This window comes from Neoarius graeffei, chromosome 1, assembly GCF_027579695.1.
Source record: "Neoarius graeffei isolate fNeoGra1 chromosome 1, fNeoGra1.pri, whole genome shotgun sequence".
In the NCBI taxonomy this organism is placed as follows: Eukaryota; Metazoa; Chordata; class Actinopteri; order Siluriformes; family Ariidae; genus Neoarius; species Neoarius graeffei.
The window spans coordinates 29,308,848-29,324,419 of record NC_083569.1 but is presented as its reverse complement, the minus strand read 5'-3'; the positions used below and the strand labels follow the sequence as shown (position 1 = coordinate 29,324,419).

Here is a 15,572-nt window from a genome sequence, read left to right as displayed (position 1 = left end):
GGTGGTGAAAAGTGCCTTTTCATGACAGCAGCTTGCTTTTCACCACCAGCTTTAAGAATACAAGGAGGTAAGCATCATATTTTCAGTTTGTAAAAGCTGTCTCAGCTGACTTTGCACTCGAGCGAGAGTTAGAATTTCATAGTGGATGGTGGGACTATGACAAGCCTGTTGAAAAATGTGAGTTGGAGATTCTGAGGTCAGTGGGCAATTCAAGAAATAAAGCCAAGCAAACTGAAAGGAATCTGTGATAGCTCACCTTCGGAGCTCATCAGAGGAGCATATCAGCAGAAAAGCAGTGCGCAGTTAGTTGATTTGGTCATTGTTGCAAACAGTGCCAAGGTTGTGGGTTTAATCCAAATAGTGGCTGTTTTCACAAATGTGCTGCTTTGAATGTGGCGAAAGAAATTTGATCTTGACTTGGCTGAAAGTGCAGATGATTTGGCTGGTTTGCAAGATGACAAGAATGTTTTTCTCTGTAAAATGCAAGTTAGCTGGCGGCTTTGGAGAATGTGGGCATCAATCCCACTACCTCTTACATGCGAAGCAAGCGCTCTACCACTTGAGCTAATTCCCCTGCTGTGTTTGAGCGTTTGACCAACTAACTACCGCAAGCTCCCCAAACTGCCCTTCCTGGCCTGCTCGTTGCTCTCTGGAACCATGCCTGAGTTTCCATTGGTTGGTTGGTTGTTTATTTTCAAGTGAGCGACTGCCCAGAAGCAGACTTTTGTTCTGGGGGAGTGTATTCTGAGTCCCATTTGCATGAATACCAGGTGGTAAGCTTCACGGGTTTTGCCCCTAAAACAACCCAATCTCCTCACATGGAGTCCCTGGCATGCTTCTCACACTTTTGGGGCATGCCTCAGGAAGCATTTGTTGCTTCATTGTTCAATGAGATCAGTTGGCTGGAAGGTGGTGAAAAGTGCCTTTTCACGACAGCAGCTTGCTTTTCACCACCAGCTTTAAGAATACAAGGAGGTAAGCATCATATTTTCAGTTTGTAAAAGCTGTCTCAGCTGACTTTGCACTCGAGCAAGAGTTAGAATTTCATAGTGGATGGTGGGACTATGACAAGCCTGTTGAAAAATGTGAGTTGGAGATTCTGAGGTCAGTGGGCAATTCAAGAAATAAAGCCAAGCAAACTGAAAGGAATCTGTGATAGCTCACCTTCGGAGCTCATCAGAGGAGCATATCAGCAGAAAAGCAGTGCGCAGTTAGTTGATTTGGTCATTGTTGCAAACAGTGCCAAGGTTGTGGGTTTAATCCAAATAGTGGCTGTTTTCACAGATGTGCTGCTTTGAATGTGGCGAAAGAAATTTGATCTTGACTTGGCTGAAAGTGCAGATGATTTGGCTGGTTTGCAAGATGACAAAAATGTTTTTCTCTGTAAAATGCAAGTTAGCTGGCGGCTTTGGAGAATGTGGGCATACATCCCATTACCTCTTACATGCTAAGCAAGCGCTCTACCACTTGAGCTAATTCCCCTGCTGTGTTTGAGCGTTTGACCAACTAACTACCGCAAGCTCCCCAAACTGCCCTTCCTGGCCTGCTCGTTGCTCTCTGGAACCATGCCTGAGTTTCCGTTGGTTGGTTGGTTGTTTATTTTCAAGTGAGCGACTGCCCAGAAGCAGACTTTTGTTCTGGGGGAGTGTATTCTGAGTCCCATTTGCATGAATACCAGGTGGTAAGCTTCACGGGTTTTGCCCCTAAAACAACCCAATCTCCTCACATGGAGTCCCTGGCATGCTTCTCACACTTTTGGGGCATGCCTCAGGAAGCATTTGTTGCTTCATTGTTCAATGAGAGCAGTTGGCTGGAAGGTGGTGAAAAGTGCCTTTTCACGACAGCAGCTTGCTTTTCACCACCAGCTTTAAGAATACAAGGAGGTAAGCATCATATTTTCAGTTGGTAAAAGCTGTCTCAGCTGACTTTGCACTCGAGCGAGAGTTAGAATTTCATAGTGGATGGTGGGACTATGACAAGCCTGTTGAAAAATGTGAGTTGGAGATTCTGAGGTCAGTGGGCAATTCAAGAAATAAAGCCAAGCAAACTGAACGGAATCTGTGATAGCTCACCTTCGGAGCTCATCAGAAGAGCATATCAGCAGAAAAGCAGTGTGCAGTTAGTTGATTTGGTCATTGTTGCAAACAGTGCCAAGGTTGTGGGTTTAATCCAAATAGTGGCTATTTTCACAGATGTGCTGCTTTGAATGTGGCGAAAGAAATTTGATCTTGACTTGGCTGAAAGTGCAGATGATTTGGCTGGTTTGCAAGATGACAAGAATGTTTTTCTCTGTAAAATGCAAGTTAGCTGGTGGCTTTGGAGAATGTGGGCATCGATCCCACTACCTCTTACATGCGAAGCAAGCGCTCTACCACTTGAGCTAATTCCCCTGCTGTGTTTGAGCGTTTGACCAACTAACTACCGCAAGCTCCCCAAACTGCCCTTCCTGGCCTGCTCGTTGCTCTCTGGAACCATGCCTGAGTTTCCATTGGTTGTTTATTTTCAAGTGAGCGACTGCCCAGAAGCAGACTTTTGTTCTGGGGGAGTGTATTCTGACTCCCATTTGCATGAATACCAGGTGGTAAGCTTCACGGGTTTTGCCCCTAAAACAACCCAATCTCCTCACATGGAGTCCCTGGCATGCTTCTCACACTTTTGGGGCATGCCTCAGGAAGCATTTGTTGCTTCATTGTTCAATGAGAGCAGTTGGCTGGAAGGTGGTGAAAAGTGCCTTTTCACGACAGCAGCTTGCTTTTCACCAGCAGCTTTAAGAATACAAGCAGGTAAGCATCATATTTTCAGTTTGTAAAAGCTGTCTCAGCTGACTTTGCACTCGAGCGAGAGTTAGAATTTCATAGTGGATGGTGGGAGTATGACAAGCCTGTTGAAAAATGTGAGTTGGAGATTCTGAGGTCAGTGGGCAATTCAAGAAATAAAGCCAAGCAAACTGAAAGGAATCTGTGATAGCTCACCTTCGGAGCTCATCAGAGGAGCATATCAGCAGAAAAGCAGTGCGCAGTTAGTTGATTTGGTCATTGTTGCAAACAGTGCCAAGGTTGTGGGTTTAATCCAAATAGTGGCTATTTTCACAGATGTGCTGCTTTGAATGTGGCGAAAGAAATTTGATCTTGACTTGGCTGAAAGTGCAGATGATTTGGCTGGTTTGCAAGATGACAAGAATGTTTTTCTCTGTAAAATGCAAGTTAACTGGCGGCTTTGGAGAATGTGGGCATCGATCCCACTACCTCTTACATGCAAAGCAAGCGCTCTACCACTTGAGCTAATTCTCCTGCTGTGTTTGAGCGTTTGACCAACTAACTACCGCAAGCTCCCCAAACTGCCCTTCCTGGCCTGCTCGTTGCTCTCTGGAACCATGCCTGAGTTTCCATTGGTTGTTTATTTTCAAGTGAGCGACTGCCCAGAAGCAGACTTTTGTTCTGGGGGAGTGTATTCTGACTCCCATTTGCATGAATACCAGGTGGTAAGCTTCACGGGTTTTGCCCCTAAAACAACCCAATCTCCTCACATGGAGTCCCTGGCATGCTTCTCACACTTTTGGGGCATGCCTCAGGAAGCATTTGTTGCTTCATTGTTCAATGAGAGCAGTTGGCTGGAAGGTGGTGAAAAGTGCCTTTTCACGACAGCAGCTTGCTTTTCACCAGCAGCTTTAAGAATACAAGCAGGTAAGCATCATATTTTCAGTTTGTAAAAGCTGTCTCAGCTGACTTTGCACTCGAGCGAGAGTTAGAATTTCATAGTGGATGGTGGGACTATGACAAGCCTGTTGAAAAATGTGAGTTGGAGATTCTGAGGTCAGTGGGCAATTCAAGAAATAAAGCCAAGCAAACTGAAAGGAATCTGTGATAGCTCACCTTCGGAGCTCATCAGAGGAGCATATCAGCAGAAAAGCAGTGCGCAGTTAGTTGATTTGGTCATTGTTGCAAACAGTGCCAAGGTTGTGGGTTTAATCCAAATAGTGGCTGTTTTCACAGATGTGCTGCTTTGAATGTGGCGAAAGAAATTTGATCTTGACTTGGCTGAAAGTGCAGATGATTTGGCTGGTTTGCAAGATGACAAGAATGTTTTTCTCTGTAAAATGCAAGTTAGCTGGTGGCTTTGGGGAATGTGGGCATACATCCCATTACCTCTTACATGCTAAGCAAGCGCTCTACCACTTGAGCTAATTCCCCTGCTGTGTTTGAGCGTTTGACCAACTAACTACCGCAAGCTCTCCAAACTGCCCTTCCTGGCCTGCTCGTTGCTCTCTGGAACCATGCCTGAGTTTCCGTTGGTTGGTTGGTTGTTTATTTTCAAGTGAGCGACTGCCCAGAAGCAGACTTTTGTTCTGGGGGAGTGTATTCTGAGTCCCATTTGCATGAATACCAGGTGGTAAGCTTCACGGGTTTTCCCCCTAACACAACCCAATCTCCTCACATGGAGTCCCTGGCATGCTTCTCACACTTTTGGGGCATGCCTCAGGAAGCATTTGTTGCTTCATTGTTTAATGAGATCAGTTGGCTGGAAGGTGGTGAAAAGTGCCTTTTCACGACAGCAGCTTGCTTTTCACCAGCAGCTTTAAGAATACAAGCAGGTAAGCATCATATTTTCAGTTTGTAAAAGCTGTCTCAGCTGACTTTGCACTCGAGCGAGAGTTAGAATTTCATAGTGGATGGTGGGAGTATGACAAGCCTGTTGAAAAATGTGAGTTGGAGATTCTGAGGTCAGTGGGCAATTCAAGAAATAAAGCCAAGCAAACTGAAAGGAATCTGTGATAGCTCACCTTCGGAGCTCATCAGAGGAGCATATCAGCAGAAAAGCAGTGCGCAGTTAGTTGATTTGGTCATTGTTGCAAACAGTGCCAAGGTTGTGGGTTTAATCCAAATAGTGGCTATTTTCACAGATGTGCTGCTTTGAATGTGGCGAAAGAAATTTGATCTTGACTTGGCTGAAAGTGCAGATGATTTGGCTGGTTTGCAAGATGACAAGAATGTTTTTCTCTGTAAAATGCAAGTAAGCTGGCGGCTTTGGAGAACGTGGGCATTGATCCCACTACCTCTTACATGCGAAGCAAGCGCTCTACCACTTGAGCTAATTCCCCTGCTGTGTTTGAGCGTTTGACCAACTAACTACCGCAAGCTCCCCAAACTGCCCTTCCTGGCCTGCTCGTTGCTCTCTGGAACCATGCCTGAGTTTCCATTGGTTGGTTGGTTGTTTATTTTCAAGTGAGCGACTGCCCAGAAGCAGACTTTTGTTCTGGGGGAGTGTATTCTGAGTCCCATTTGCATGAATACCAGGTGGTAAGCTTCACGGGTTTTGCCCCTAAAACAACCCAATCTCCTCACATGGAGTCCCTGGCATGCTTCTCACACTTTTGGGGCATGCCTCAGGAAGCATTTGTTGCTTCATTGTTCAATGAGATCAATTGGCTGGAAGGTGGTGAAAAGTGCCTTTTCACGACAGCAGCTTGCTTTTCACCACCAGCTTTAAGAATACAAGGAGGTAAGCATCATATTTTCAGTTTGTAAAAGCTGTCTCAGCTGACTTTGCACTCGAGCAAGAGTTAGAATTTCATAGTGGATGGTGGGACTATGACAAGCCTGTTGAAAAATGTGAGTTGCAGATTCTGAGGTCAGTGGGCAATTCAAGAAATAAAGCCAAGCAAACTGAAAGGAATCTGTGATAGCTCACCTTCGGAGCTCATCAGAGGAGCATATCAGCAGAAAAGCAGTGTGCAGTTAGTTGATTTGGTCATTGTTGCAAACAGTGCCAAGGTTGTGGGTTTAATCCAAATAGTGGCTGTTTTCACAGATGTGCTGCTTTGAATGTGGCGAAAGAAATTTGATCTTGACTTGGCTGAAAGTGCAGATGATTTGGCTGGTTTGCAAGATGACAAAAATGTTTTTCTCTGTAAAATGCAAGTTAGCTGGCGGCTTTGGAGAATGTGGGCATACATCCCATTACCTCTTACATGCTAAGCAAGCGCTCTACCACTTGAGCTAATTCCCCTGCTGTGTTTGAGCGTTTGACCAACTAACTACCGCAAGCTCCCCAAACTGCCCTTCCTGGCCTGCTCGTTGCTCTCTGGAACCATGCCTGAGTTTCCGTTGGCTGGTTGGTTGTTTATTTTCAAGTGAGCGACTGCCCAGAAGCAGACTTTTGTTCTGGGGGAGTGTATTCTGAGTCCCATTTGCATGAATACCAGGTGGTAAGCTTCACGGGTTTTCCCCCTAACACAACCCAATCTCCTCACATGGAGTCCCTGGCATGCTTCTCACACTTTTGGGGCATGCCTCAGGAAGCATTTGTTGCTTCATTGTTCAATGAGAGCAGTTGGCTGGAAGGTGGTGAAAAGTGCCTTTTCACGACAGCAGCTTGCTTTTCACCAGCAGCTTTAAGAATACAAGCAGGTAAGCATCATATTTTCAGTTGGTAAAAGCTGTCTCAGCTGACTTTGCACTCGAGCGAGAATTAGAATTTCATAGTGGATGGTGGGACTATGACAAGCCTGTTGAAAAATGTGAGTTGGAGATTCTGAGGTCAGTGGGCAATTCAAGAAATAAAGCCAAGCAAACTGAAAGGAATCTGTGATAGCTCACCTTCGGAGCTCATCAGAGGAGCATATCAGCAGAAAAGCAGTGCGCAGTTAGTTGATTTGGTCATTGTTGCAAACAGTGCCAAGGTTGTGGGTTTAATCCAAATAGTGGCTGTTTTCACAGATGTGCTGCTTTGAATGTGGCGAAAGAAATTTGATCTTGACTTGGCTGAAAGTGCAGATGATTTGGCTGGTTTGCAAGATGACAAGAATGTTTTTCTCTGTAAAATGCAAGTTAGCTGGCGGCTTTGGGGAATGTGGGCATACATCCCATTACCTCTTACATGCTAAGCAAGCGCTCTACCACTTGAGCTAATTCCCCTGCTGTGTTTGAGCGTTTGACCAACTAACTACCGCAAGCTCCCCAAACTGCCCTTCCTGGCCTGCTCGTTGCTCTCTGGAACCATGCCTGAGTTTCCGTTGGTTGGTTGGTTGTTTATTTTCAAGTGAGCGACTGCCCAGAAGCAGACTTTTGTTCTGGGGGAGTGTATTCTGAGTCCCATTTGCATGAATACCAGGTGGTAAGCTTCACGGGTTTTCCCCCTAACACAACCCAATCTCCTCACATGGAGTCCCTGGCATGCTTCTCACACTTTTGGGGCATGCCTCAGGAAGCATTTGTTGCTTCATTGTTCAATGAGAGCAGTTGGCTGGAAGGTGGTGAAAAGTGCCTTTTCACGACAGCAGCTTGCTTTTCACCAGCAGCTTTAAGAATACAAGCAGGTAAGCATCATATTTTCAGTTGGTAAAAGCTGTCTCAGCTGACTTTGCACTCGAGCGAGAATTAGAATTTCATAGTGGATGGTGGGACTATGACAAGCCTGTTGAAAAATGTGAGTTGGAGATTCTGAGGTCAGTGGGCAATTCAAGAAATAAAGCCAAGCAAACTGAAAGGAATCTGTGATAGCTCACCTTCGGAGCTCATCAGAGGAGCATATCAGCAGAAAAGCAGTGCGCAGTTAGTTGATTTGGTCATTGTTGCAAACAGTGCCAAGGTTGTGGGTTTAATCCAAATAGTGGCTGTTTTCACAAATGTGCTGCTTTGAATGTGGCGAAAGAAATTTGATCTTGACTTGGCTGAAAGTGCAGATGATTTGGCTGGTTTGCAAGATGACAAGAATGTTTTTCTCTGTAAAATGCAAGTTAACTGGCAGCTTTGGAGAATGTGGGCATCGATCCCACTACCTCTTACATGCAAAGCAAGTGCTCTACCACTTGAGCTAATTCCCCTGCTGTGTTTGAGCGTTTGACCAACTAACTACCGCAAGCTCCCCAAACTGCCCTTCCTGGCCTGCTCGTTGCTCTCTGGAACCATGCCTGAGTTTCCATTGGTTGTTTATTTTCAAGTGAGCGACTGCCCAGAAGCAGACTTTTGTTCTGGGGGAGTGTATTCTGACTCCCATTTGCATGAATACCAGGTGGTAAGCTTCACGGGTTTTGCCCCTAAAACAACCCAATCTCCTCACATGGAGTCCCTGGCATGCTTCTCACACTTTTGGGGCATGCCTCAGGAAGCATTTGTTGCTTCATTGTTCAATGAGAGCAGTTGGCTGGAAGGTGGTGAAAAGTGCCTTTTCACGACAGCAGCTTGCTTTTCACCAGCAGCTTTAAGAATACAAGCAGGTAAGCATCATATTTTCAGTTTGTAAAAGCTGTCTCAGCTGACTTTGCACTCGAGCGAGAGTTAGAATTTCATAGTGGATGGTGGGAGTATGACAAGCCTGTTGAAAAATGTGAGTTGGAGATTCTGAGGTCAGTGGGCAATTCAAGAAATAAAGCCAAGCAAACTGAAAGGAATCTGTGATAGCTCACCTTCGGAGCTCATCAGAGGAGCATATCAGCAGAAAAGCAGTGCGCAGTTAGTTGATTTGGTCATTGTTGCAAACAGTGCCAAGGTTGTGGGTTTAATCCAAATAGTGGCTATTTTCACAGATGTGCTGCTTTGAATGTGGCGAAAGAAATTTGATCTTGACTTGGCTGAAAGTGCAGATGATTTGGCTGGTTTGCAAGATGACAAGAATGTTTTTCTCTGTAAAATGCAAGTAAGCTGGCGGCTTTGGAGAACGTGGGCATTGATCCCACTACCTCTTACATGCAAAGCAAGCGCTCTACCACTTGAGCTAATTCCCCTGCCACAGTTGAGAGTTTGACCAACTAACTACCGCAAGCTCCCCAAACTGCCCTTCCTGGCCTGCTCGTTGCTCTCTGGAACCATGCCTGAGTTTCCATTGGTTGGTTGGTTGTTTATTTTCAAGTGAGCGACTGCCCCGAAGCAGACTTTTGTTCTGGGGGAGTGTATTCTGAGTCCCATTTGCATGAATACCAGGTGGTAAGCTTCACGGGTTTTGCCCCTAAAACAACCCAATCTCCTCACATGGAGTCCCTGGCATGCTTCTCACACTTTTGGGGCATGCCTCAGGAAGCATTTGTTGCTTCATTGTTCAATGAGAGCAGTTGGCTGGAAGGTGGTGAAAAGTGCCTTTTCACGACAGCAGCTTGCTTTTCACCACCAGCTTTAAGAATACAAGGAGGTAAGCATCATATTTTCAGTTGGTAAAAGCTGTCTCAGCTGACTTTGCACTCGAGCGAGAGTTAGAATTTCATAGTGGATGGTGGGACTATGACAAGCCTGTTGAAAAATGTGAGTTGGAGATTCTGAGGTCAGTGGGCAATTCAAGAAATAAAGCCAAGCAAACTGAAAGGAATTTGTGATAGCTCACCTTCGGAGCTCATCAGAAGAGCATATCAGCAGAAAAGCAGTGTGCAGTTAGTTGATTTGGTCATTGTTGCAAACAGTGCCAAGGTTGTGGGTTTAATCCAAATAGTGGCTATTTTCACAGATGTGCTGCTTTGAATGTGGCGAAAGAAATTTGATCTTGACTTGGCTGAAAGTGCAGATGATTTGGCTGGTTTGCAAGATGACAAGAATGTTTTTCTCTGTAAAATGCAAGTTAACTGGCGGCTTTGGAGAATGTGGGCATCGATCCCACTACCTCTTACATGCTAAGCAAGCGCTCTACCGCTTGAGCTAATTCCCCTGCTGTGTTTGAGCATTTGACCAACTAACTACCACAAGCTCCCCAAACTGCCCTTCCTGGCCTGCTCGTTGCTCTCTGGAACCATGCCTGAGTTTCCATTGGTTGGTTGGTTGTTTTTTTTCAAGTGAGCGACTGCCCAGAAGCAGACTTTTGTTCTGGGGGAGTGTATTCTGAGTCCCATTTGCATGAATACCAGGTGGTAAGCTTCACAGGTTTTGCTCCTAAAACAACCCAATCTCCTCACATGGAGTCCCTGGCATGCTTCTCACACTTTTGGGGCATGCCTCAGGAAGCATTTGTTGCTTCATTGTTCAATGAGAGCAGTTGGCTGGAAGGTGGTGAAAAGTGCCTTTTCACGACAGCAGCTTGCTTTTCACCAGCAGCTTTAAGAATACAAGCAGGTAAGCATCATATTTTCAGTTGGTAAAAGCTGTCTCAGCTGACTTTGCACTCGAGCGAGAGTTAGAATTTCATAGTGGATGGTGGGACTATGACAAGCCTGTTGAAAAATGTGAGTTGGAGATTCTGAGGTCAGTGGGCAATTCAAGAAATAAAGCCAAGCAAACTGAAAGGAATCTGTGATAGCTCACCTTCGGAGCTCATCAGAGGAGCATATCAGCAGAAAAGCAGTGCGCAGTTAGTTGATTTGGTCATTGTTGCAAACAGTGCCAAGGTTGTGGGTTTAATCCAAATAGTGGCTGTTTTCACAGATGTGCTGCTTTGAATGTGGCGAAAGAAATTTGATCTTGACTTGGCTGAAAGTGCAGATGATTCGGCTGGTTTGCAAGATGACAAGAATGTTTTTCTCTGTAAAATGCAAGTAACATGGAGGTTTTGGAGAATGTGGGCATCGATCCCACTACCTCTTACCTGCGCCTACTGTGTCTCACTGTTACCGCTAAAGTAAGCCCACAGTGGCCAATCAGGTCCGACATGGGCTTACTTTTGACCAATGAGGTTGCCTCCCATGGGCTTACTTTGGGCCAGTGGGCTTACTTTTGACCAATGAGGTTGCCTCCCATGGGCTTACTTTAGGCCCTGCCCGCTCTTTCTCTTGTCATTCGTGATCGGAACATCACAGCGATTCAACGAGGTAAGTGGACTTGCATTTCTCCTAGGTAAATGTATATGTAACTTTGAGATTTTTGGTGGATGATACGGAGAAATGTAGTCGCTACTGATTCTTGATTTTACATAAAATGCTGAGTGTAAAATTCATAAAGTTTCGTGATACACGGTGTTGTTCTTCTGCCTGTGGTAATTGACTACCATTAACGTAGGTGTAAAGGAAATCTTTTACTTATACGAAAAGATATTAAACCCAAACGGTTTAAAATGTGTTGTTGTGCTTCATTTCTGGTGAAAACGGGTTAAATGGTCAAACAAACAGCCTGCCCACCTGAAATCTGGCTTACTTGTATGAGGAAGGGGGAAATTGTCGCATTTGTTTAATCAGACTAAACCGATTAAATGTAAAAGGCAAACTGCGTACTGAAATGTATTTGTATGTACTCAAAACGGTTTATTTGTTTTAAAACCGACCATGGTTTAGCCGATTCAATGAGGAATGTGCAGATGTAAAGACTGTAAACAGTGCTACCGAATGTCGAGTAAACAGAAGAATATGTGACGTTGATGTATGCTCTAGTATATTCCGTCATATTAATGTCTCAAGCGGTTTGAATATCGAAAATAGCAGATTTTATTTTATTCGTGTTAAAAAAGAAACAGTCTTTACAGTCGCCTAATTACGAGATCTTGCGGTCATGAGGAGAAACTCATTGGTTAAATCATTACATGATTTACTACTACCCCATACAGGTCCAGCTATTTTAAGAGTAAGGGTAGACAAGTAATCAGTAGAAATTACATTAAATTAAATTACATGGTGTAATACATTTATTGTAGTATAGTATAGTTGTTTTGAAGATGACTACAGCTAACAGCCTATGTTCACTTTCTTTCAGAAAATGCATGCGTATCCAGTTTTCCGTCGGCAGTCAGCCACATCAGCCCGGCCCCTCATGGCACCCACAAGCGAGGCCAACCGCCTGGAAAACAAAGTGTCTGCAAGGGCCCAACCCAAAGAGGAGGTACTGAAGGAGGCATCCAACTTTGTCAGGAGCAATGGGGGAGATCCATCTGACCAGTTTTTGGTGTTGGCTCACTGTCTGCTACAGTTTGGTAAATACCAGGGTCAGAGATTCATTTGGCTTCTGGAGAACTCGCTTGGCTACGCATTAGCCTTGCTGCATAGCATTTCCAATGAAACAGCACTCCCAAACCCTCTGTCAGAAAATAAGCAACTGTTTCTTCAGTACACATCGCACATTAAAGAGTTGCCTGGAGAAGTGGGGAAATATGCCAAGAAGAAAGAGCTTCAGGCTCAAGCGCAGGCAACAGGAGACACGGGCTGTTTGTTGTTGGAGTTTGGAGACTTTGAGGGCCGCTCTCTGAAAGAGGTGTACGAGGACCAGAGCCACGGGGACCAGAAACTCGTCAGGTACGTGCTACAGTCAAATGCACGGCCCAACACCAACATGGCCCTTTTCAAGGCATATATTTTGAAAAGACGGTCAGCTGAGGGTACCAGTACCAGGGAGCATCAGCCATCTCCAGCCTCCAGTGCCAGCGCCTCTTCTTCTGCCCCGTCACCTACCACCATCCAAACGGGTCCACGGACGCCTGCCTCTGTAAAAGCTCTGCTGGCACGTGGCAAACACTTGCCTCCCTCACAGCTGGCCAAAAAACTTGTGTCACCTGTGAAACCCTGTAAGTGGTTTTCAGTATTCACCAACTGTTAATATGCATGCATGCAGTATGTTGCGTTAATCATTTTGCCTTATCTTTCCGGTCTTTTTTTTTCAGCTCCAGCACCGCAATTGTCTGGCTCCAGCACTGCACATCGGCGCCCAGAACCCATTCCCCAACAGTTGCGCTTTCTCTGTGGTAAGCAAGCACCATCTTCCATACATTCATGTCTGTGTGTTGTCTCTGTGTACATTTGTCTGTGTGTAACTGTAGGCCTACCTAACAATTTTACTATTTGTGCTCCAGGCCCTTCTGAGGCCGACGATGAGGAACTTGTGCGTGCCACACAAGAGTGTGAGACACAGCTGCAAACAGCAGCCACCATGCCTCCTCTAGCAGCCACCATGCCTCCTCCAACAGCCGTCATGCCTCCTCCAAGGGCACCCTGAAGAAAGGCGACGTGGTGCTCAACTGCTACAGGTGTGCCCGTGGCTCCACCTCCCTGGAGTCTTTCCATCTTCACCTGACTAGGTTTATCCCAGGTATTTACTTTCTCTTTTTTTGGGGGGGGGGTACTTTATTAATAGTTTGATATGACTTCTTGTGGCGGCCCAAAGGGCGTGTCTTGGTTTTTCCGCCCTCCTGCTTTTTTTTGTGTCTTCTCAGGTGTGCAAGATGTAGCCGATTAGGCTGACGAGGGACGCGTGGGTCCACCTGATGCTCCTTCAAAATGACCTGGCTCTTTTTTCTATGTAGGAGAGAGCAGCGAGGGCAAGACGACGTCCTTCTCAGTGCCTCCCCTTCAATCTTGAGCGGCGTGCCTCTTTGAAGGACTTTAAAGTTCATATTCTGGCTTTTGTTTTGTTTCACTCTTTGGTTGAATTTGTAGCGCTGGCTTTGAAAAGTAAAATAAGTGAACTGGCTCCATGCCTCCTCTACATTATTTCTCACTTGTGATGTGAGCGTAACACTCCTTTTGTAATGTATGTCTGGTTGTAATGGAAATTGTGTTATAACAGGAGGAGCATGGCATATAATTCTGTGACCTGGGGTCCTGACTTTTTTGTGTTCATGTATTTATCCATCAGGAACCAGTGCCAGCGCCTCGCATTTCCAGGCGTATCTTCTGGAAGGACTGATGCGCTGGAACGAGGACAGAATGAAGGACTCTGTTCAAGCACCCACTTCCATGCGCACCTACGGCAGTGTTCTGCAGGAGGCCGTGGATCGGCTCAGCCAAGCCGTTCTGGGAAAACGTTGGGATGAGCAGTACCGCAGTCCTGGAGTCTACACAGGTTAGCACTGATCACTTATTCAAAAAGGACAAAATTACCTCAGGCAGTGTATCATATAGTTACATTTTAATGTATTACTTGAATATGAACAATTTTCTGTTTTTCTGTTTTACTTTTCATAGGTGAATTGTTGGCCATGGAGTACCTGTACAGCCAGACTGGCATATCACTTACTCCAACGCTCCACAACCAAGAGGAGGAGGACCAGCTGGTGGAGGACATTGATGACGAGGACATTGAGGACGAAGGCTTTGAGGAGGAGACAGAGGACATCACAGTTCCTGTGCTGACTGACGATGACCATGACATTGAAAGGAGGCCCTCAACCACAAGGCGTCGGGCACTTTCACCACCACCTCTACCAGAACTGCCGTCCACGTCCACGGGTGGAGGTCAGCGTCCAGTTGCTGCTGCCGCCGTTCCGTCCACGTCGGGTCAAGGACTGCACCCTGCTGCTACTGCTGCCCCCACCACTTCAGGGGCTCAGGTAAGACACTAACAGATATTTCAATTCCAAGTTAATGTTACTACATTTTACATTTACCACTACTAATGAATACTTTTTAATTTTTTTTTTATTTAGGGCGTCGTCGTTGGACCGGATGGCATTCCTGGGTGGGACAAAGTGCAAGAGCTGGCTGCTTACCTGGTGGACCTGCGAGATGCCGCCTACCTCACTGAGCCACAGGTGACCGAGGTCATCCAGCTGTGGGTGGCACTCCCAGACAGCGACAAGGAGAGGATCGACTACCAGCCACGTCACCAGGAGCGGCTGTCGTCTGGTCGATTCAAGGCACCGAAGCGGTCTGGAGTCACACCGGGTGTGGAGAGCGTCAAGCGCAGCTTGATAGGTCACCCTGGGGGGCCGGCTCAGTGGCCTGGTACCAGCCGCTTGGTAGACGCCATGTGCACACGCTTGTGCACTTTGCACAAGTGCACTACCAGGAAGGCCGGTGTTTCCACTCCCAGGTGGACCAGAATTCTGGATGATTACCACCACATCCGTGACTTGATCATCGCCAGCCCACGGTTGATGGCAGATACAACAATTCAGTTGTTTCAAATCAACCAGCGGACACTTATTCAGTGGTAGGTCTCCCCCTTTTTTATTGATTTCCCTCAAATTTACACAATAATGGTCTCATAATTGTCCCATTGGTACATTGGTACAGCTCCCAGCAATGACTGTTCCTGCACCACCTGTTCCCTTTCTCCAGCTCCCAGCCACGACTTTGGCTGCCTCAACACCTGGTGCAGCCCCATCTGTACCTGCGCCACCTCCGCCCGCTGGCCCGCCGCCTCCTCCCGCTGGCCCACCACCTCCTGTTTCACGGTACACAGAGAGGAACAGGCGTCGGCGAGCCGCTGAAGAGGCCAGTGGTAGTGCGGAGAAAAGAAAATATGTAAGGGGTGCGACATATAACATGTGTAGCCAATGTGGCAAACCCAAGACTAAAGAGTATGGGCATAGTCGCTTTGGGAGCGCGACTTTCTGTTCCCAGGCCTCAGGTGGCAAGTCTGTTGAAGAGTGGTTGGAAGAACAGAGAGCTCAAAAGTAGTTCTTCTCTTGTACAATATGTATATAGTGTGTGTATAAGTTCTGCTGCTATTGCTTGTATATAGTGTGTTTGTGTGTGTGCGTGTGTGTGTGTATATACCACATATATTATGTAGTTTTTACATGTACATAGTTTTCCTGACAACCTTCCCCCTTTACTCATGCACATTTCTCCCTGTAAATTGTACATTGGTTTGTGTGAGTGATTAAATACATGCTTGGTTTTTAAACTTGATGTTTCATCTCTTGTTTTTTACTGTCCAATTTCAGATACATTAAAAGTGATTGATTGCACTCAGATGTATTTGTCTCGGCCTGTGTATCATCATAAAAAAAAA

At 46.0% G+C, this 15,572-nt stretch overlaps 1 protein-coding gene and 2 non-coding genes across 3 annotated transcripts; 1 reads left to right on the top strand and 2 right to left on the bottom strand.

Annotated features, from left to right (window-relative positions):
- Positions 1 to 2,317: 2,317 nt before the first annotated feature.
- On the bottom strand, positions 2,318 to 2,390 carry trnaa-cgc (transfer RNA alanine (anticodon CGC)). The gene has a single exon. It is a non-coding gene; the product is annotated as a tRNA-Ala (tRNA).
- Positions 2,391 to 3,217: 827 nt separating this feature from the next.
- Positions 3,218 to 3,290, bottom strand: trnaa-ugc (transfer RNA alanine (anticodon UGC)). The gene has a single exon. It is a non-coding gene; the product is annotated as a tRNA-Ala (tRNA).
- A 9,402-nt stretch (positions 3,291 to 12,692) lies between these two features.
- LOC132884572 (uncharacterized) lies at positions 12,693 to 14,769 on the top strand. The gene is made up of 4 exons (XM_060918428.1): positions 12,693 to 12,923; positions 13,048 to 13,676; positions 13,799 to 14,163; positions 14,260 to 14,769. The coding sequence occupies exons 2-4, from the start codon at positions 13,520 to 13,522 to the stop codon at positions 14,767 to 14,769; spliced, it is 1,032 nt and encodes a 343-aa protein (XP_060774411.1). The 5' UTR covers positions 12,693 to 12,923; positions 13,048 to 13,519.
- The last annotated feature ends 803 nt before the right edge of the window (positions 14,770 to 15,572 follow it).

Bases quoted from the DNA above. Each gene is read 5' to 3' on its own strand.
- LOC132884572 (XM_060918428.1), top strand. From the start codon at position 13,520: ATGCGCTGGAACGAGGACAGAATGAAGGACTCTGTTCAAGCACCCACT. The intron at 13,677-13,798 runs GTTAGCACTGAT...TACTTTTCATAG, and splicing joins CAGTCCTGGAGTCTACACAG to GTGAATTGTTGGCCATGGAG. The intron at 14,164-14,259 runs GTAAGACACTAA...TTTTTTATTTAG, and splicing joins CCACCACTTCAGGGGCTCAG to GGCGTCGTCGTTGGACCGGA.